The 5,000-nt window shown below is 45.6% G+C and overlaps 1 protein-coding gene across 1 annotated transcript in view; it reads left to right on the forward strand.

Moving 5' to 3' along the window:
* The window catches only part of slc16a10 (solute carrier family 16 member 10), a 29,819-nt gene that overhangs the window by 21,695 nt on the left and 3,124 nt on the right, over positions 1–5,000 (forward strand). The window contains exon 4 of the mRNA XM_044017418.1: positions 2,626–2,769. Coding sequence (XP_043873353.1) covers positions 2,626–2,769 — 144 coding nt within the window. The remainder of the gene's footprint in view (positions 1–2,625; positions 2,770–5,000) is intronic.

Here is a 5,000-nt window from a genome sequence, read left to right on the forward strand (position 1 = left end):
ATACTCTTGGCCCCCGCCTGAGGTCTTACTGGTGTTCATGGGTATATACAGATGTAGTGTATGAGATATACAGATGCAGTATAGGTGATATACAGATGTATACGATATACAGATGTAGTATAGGTGACATACAGATGTAGTATAAGTGATATACAGATGTAGTATAGGTGATATACAGATGTAGTATACGTGATATACAGATGTAGTATATGTGATATACAGATGTAGTATAGGTGATATACAGAAGTAGTATAGGTGATATACAGGTGCAGTATACGTGATATACAGATGTAGTATAGTTGATATACAGATGTAGTATACTTGATATACAGATGTAGTATACTTGATATACAGATGTAGTATACGTGATACACAGACGTAGTATACGTGATATACAGATGTAGTATACGTGATACACAGATGTAGTATACGTGATACACAGATGTAGTATACGTGATATACAGATGTAGTATACGTGATATACTGATGCAGTATACATGATACACAGACGTAGTATTCGTCTGTGTATCATGTATACTCTTGGCCCCCGCCTGAGGTCTTACTGGTGTTCATGGGTCCTGTTCTCTTGAACTACCTCACCCTCTTCCCTCAGACTCAGACAGACTGCTGACAGTAGGACGTCGCTGTCGTATATGAGACACACTCTGAGTTAATCATGTTTGTTTTGGTTGAGGAGTTCAGGAACGCTTTGTTTAATAGAGTTACTCCTGTGTCTATGTGCTCATCACCACTGTTACGTCACAGAGGGACAGGACAGTCCGTCTGACAGATCCAGACCAGACTCATTTACTGCTGTTTCAAGCTGACTGGTGCAGAGCGACACCATCCACACGTTCTTAAAGCTGTGCTGCGTTCACAAATGTCTGTTCCATCCAAACGTTGTCAAATGACTTCACACAGTGTTGATCGAGTGTATCAGCTCTACTCGACTCTGTGTTTCTCTGTATGCCAGTGTTTTGTTTTCCTGTTGCCTGGCGACATTTCCGTGCTGCACACAGAGTGATGCATTTGAAGTCATGAGTGATGGAGGAAAGGCAGAAGCACAGCGGCTACAAAGTCAAGTCAAAGAAAAAAGGAAAGTGAGATGGGAAAATTCTAAGAATATGGCGCCGGTATTGAAAAACAGTTTGGTCATAACTATATCACCTGTGAGTGAAGACATGACTGAACAGCACTCAATTGTATGAAGGATGGTGGTGATGATAAGTCAGGAGGCAGTCGTAAATCTAACGTTTGAACAGTTGAAAGAGAAACGCAGATGGAAGAATGCCAGTCACATGTGAGGGAGGCCTCAGCAGGGTCACCGCGACAGGGAACCCTCTCTGAGCACAGGGTTATGGTCTGGTGACAATAATCACAGTGGTGACAGAGGTGATGAAGCAGGCTGCAGGGACACAGGACAGGACAAGGACACAGTTAACAGGCTGGAACTAAATGATACATGTGGAATGTTGACGGTGTGATAATGGTTCCACATCCTCCCACTGGACTCAAAGAGGAACTAAACCAAAAGTGGGCAGGGACAGGGAGGAAGGAGGGGTGAGTGAGCACCGCAGGGGGCGCAATGATGGAGTGACAGCGAGCGCGAGTCGCGGCAGCTTCCTGTGGTATTTCCAGTGGCAGCTTAGAGCTGCATTCAGCGTGAGACACACCCATTTGAGTAAGTTCACACACTCACACACCACACATGACATTTCTCACGCTGGTCAGTGATAAAAGTCACCGCACATGAATTGGTCATCTATGAATCCATGATTCAAAGGCAGTTAGCTCTGCGTAGTTCATTCATACAGCTGTCCTGAATTAGCGACCCATCAGCCAGTCAGAAAATAGCAGTCACTGTTGCTGGGCAGACTGGACGCACTGCACTCTGGTTCGCACAGCGGCGGGATGAGCCAGCTAATAGGAAAATTCAAATGTAGGGAGGTGTTAGCCAGAGAAGGCGGTACACAAAATACTTCATTCAAATACTTTACACAAAACCTCAGAGAGTTGGACCTGGATCACTAAATAATATTACTAGATAACCTTATACACTAGTTGTACGTGGTTTAGGGGTTTAGTTCCTCTTTAAATGAAGCTAAAATATCTTGGGTAGAGTTCTGCAGCAGTGACTGGGGGGGTGGAACCTGGTATTTAGGTCCTGACCAGATGCTTCACATAGTTCACAGTTCTCTGGTTTTACGGCTTCTTAAATGTGAATATTTTCTGATTTCTTTGCTCAATTTGACCAATTTGGTTTCTTTTGATTCTCTGGTTCAGAGTCTGGAGACAGAAGGGTTCATCTGGTTTATTTTGATTCTCTGGTTCAGAGTCTGGAGACAGAGGTGTTCATCTGGTTTCTTTTGATTCTCTGGTTCAGAGTCTGGAGACAGAAATGTTCATCTGGTTTCTTTTGATTCTCTGGTTCAGAGTCTGGAGACAGAATTGGTAATCGGTTTCTTTTGTTCTCTGGTTCAGAGTCTGGAGACAGAAATGTTCATCTGGTTTCTTTTGATTCTCTGGTTCAGAGTCTGGAGACAGAAATGTTCATCTGGTTTCTTTTGTTTCTCTGGTTCAGAGTCTGGAGACAGAAGTGATCATCTGGTTTCTTTTTGTCCACAGATGAATCACGTAGAAGAGCGTTTTGGAACGGATGCCAGTAAGGAGGTTTTGCTCATGTGCATTGGCATCACGTCTGGTTTGGGCCGTCTCATTTTTGGATATGTGGCAGACTACGTTAGAGGAGCCAACAAAGTCTATCTGCAGGTCAGTGTCTTTCGCCAACACTCACACAAACATACACAACACTCCCTTCAGCAATCTTCTTTTCTCCTCTTTATTTAAATAATAATAATAACAATTCACGCCTGTTTCAGAAAGCAGGTTCAAATTTATTAACCTGAAATAAAAACCTGAAGTGAAGAACTGGAGTGACTACCATGAAATATCTGACACCTCAGCTTCTCTCATCTGACTGCTGCTGTGTTCTCTGGTCATTAACTGGTGCCAACCAACCAACCAAACAACCAGCAACCCACCAACCAAACAACCAACCAACCAATCAACCAACCAAACAAACAACCCATCAACCAAACAACCAACCAACCAATCAAACAAACAACCAACCAGTTGACAGCAGAGGCCGCCAGAGGCTTGTTGTGTGGATGGGCTGAAGTCTGCCTTGTTAAACATGGTTACTGCACAAACATACAACACATGTGAATGTGTTGTGGGGCACGAATGGACGGCACGTGTGAACGCTGGCGCTGATGCTGCGCGCCGATAACTTTTAACCTTTAACTTTTTAAACGTGTCTAATTCTGAGCTCTTCTACTGTTGGACTGTGCAACTGTTCTCAACACTCAAGTGAGAGACAGGTTGTTTACCTGCCCGCACCATCGATGATTCCTCTGACATCTCTGTGCATCTGCGTGAGCTAGCTAACATTAGCCCACTGCCTCGGCTTCGAGCCATTTACCTGGTCTGTTCACCTGTTCACCCGACGGCCTAAGTCATCTGGGTCCCCGTCTACAATGTGGGCTTGTAGGCTTTCTACGGGGATACTCGTCTGGTTTCTCCTGTCGCTTCTCCATCAACCGGTGACAGGACTACTCCAGTACTCAGCGGCTGAACTCCATCGGCTCCGTCTTCACCCGCTCAAGCCTCCACCGGCAATTCTCCTTCATCTGGACATCGCTTTCCTGCCACGTTGGAGATATATCCATCGCGGATCTCGTCAAAGTTTCCACTTTGACAACTCCAAACCAATAAAATCTGGTCCTCCCCACGCCGCCCTCCACATAACACCGGCCGGGTTGTTGCCCACACTGTGTTAGCCAGCCTTGCTAGGTCGGCTAACGCTAACGCTACTGGAAAATGCAACACCACCCCGGTCCACTTCGGTCTACTAAACATCCTCTCAATACGAGCAAGGGGCATCTTATCCAAGATCTCCTTACTGACTGTAAGTTTGACTTTCTTTGCTTGACCGAGACATGGCAACAACCGAACGACTTTTCCCAACTCAACGAGTCCACGCCCCCTGGGTTTGTTTACAACTGTCAACCTCGTGGCTCCGGACACGATGGAGGTCTCGCAATAATTCACCGCGAGAAGTGGAAAGTCCTACCGGTATCTGGTCCCACCTTCAACTCGTTTGAATCAACTGTGAATCAACCAGCAGCATATTGATTTCCCCACTCATTCAAAGGGTTACATTCTGGATTTAGTTTGTTGTTCTGGTCTCATTCCCTCCAACTGTATTGCTGATGAACTTCCTATAACTGATCATTTGCTTCTGTCTTTCAATGTCAAACTCTCTCTGTCCTCAACAAAGCCCCCACGTCTTATCTCATTCCATAACATTAGGAACATTAATCCTGATGCACTTTCCTCTGGTAACAGCTGTCTCCTGAACACTCACAGTTCATCCCCCCCCTACGACTTGGCCACCACCATTCTTAATTCTCTCGCTCCTATGAAAACCAGGTCCGTCTCCTTCACCACCTCGGCCCCTTGGTTCACCTCTGAACTACGGCAAACGAAAGTAAAGGACGACAGCTCGAGCGACTGGTCTTGTTGTTCACAAAGACATGCACAAAAATCACATTTTACATTCTAAGGACTGTATTTCTCAAACAAAACTCAACTACTACTCCGGCATAATCTGTTCAAATGAAGACAATTCCAAGTCACTGTTTTCTCTTCTCAACAATATCCTCAGACCCCCGGCCTCTCTCCCCCCCCCACTTGTACTCAACTGCTTCCTGTAAATCCCTGATGTCCTTTTTCAACAAGAAAATTCATCAGATCCACCTGCACCAAGGCCCAAGCTCCTCCCTCAGCACCTCTCCAGAACCCTGTGTGACGTCTCACTCATTCTCCTTCTTTCAGCTTCCCCCTGACTCAGATATCTCAGACCTCATCTGTCAGCTAGATCCTCTCCCCACAGTTCTGGTGAAAGCCTGCCTACCCTCTCTCCTCCCCCTCATCTCTGC

This window comes from Solea senegalensis, unplaced genomic scaffold (genome assembly GCF_019176455.1).
Source record: "Solea senegalensis isolate Sse05_10M unplaced genomic scaffold, IFAPA_SoseM_1 scf7180000015406, whole genome shotgun sequence".
NCBI lineage: Eukaryota > Metazoa > Chordata > Actinopteri > Pleuronectiformes > Soleidae > Solea > Solea senegalensis.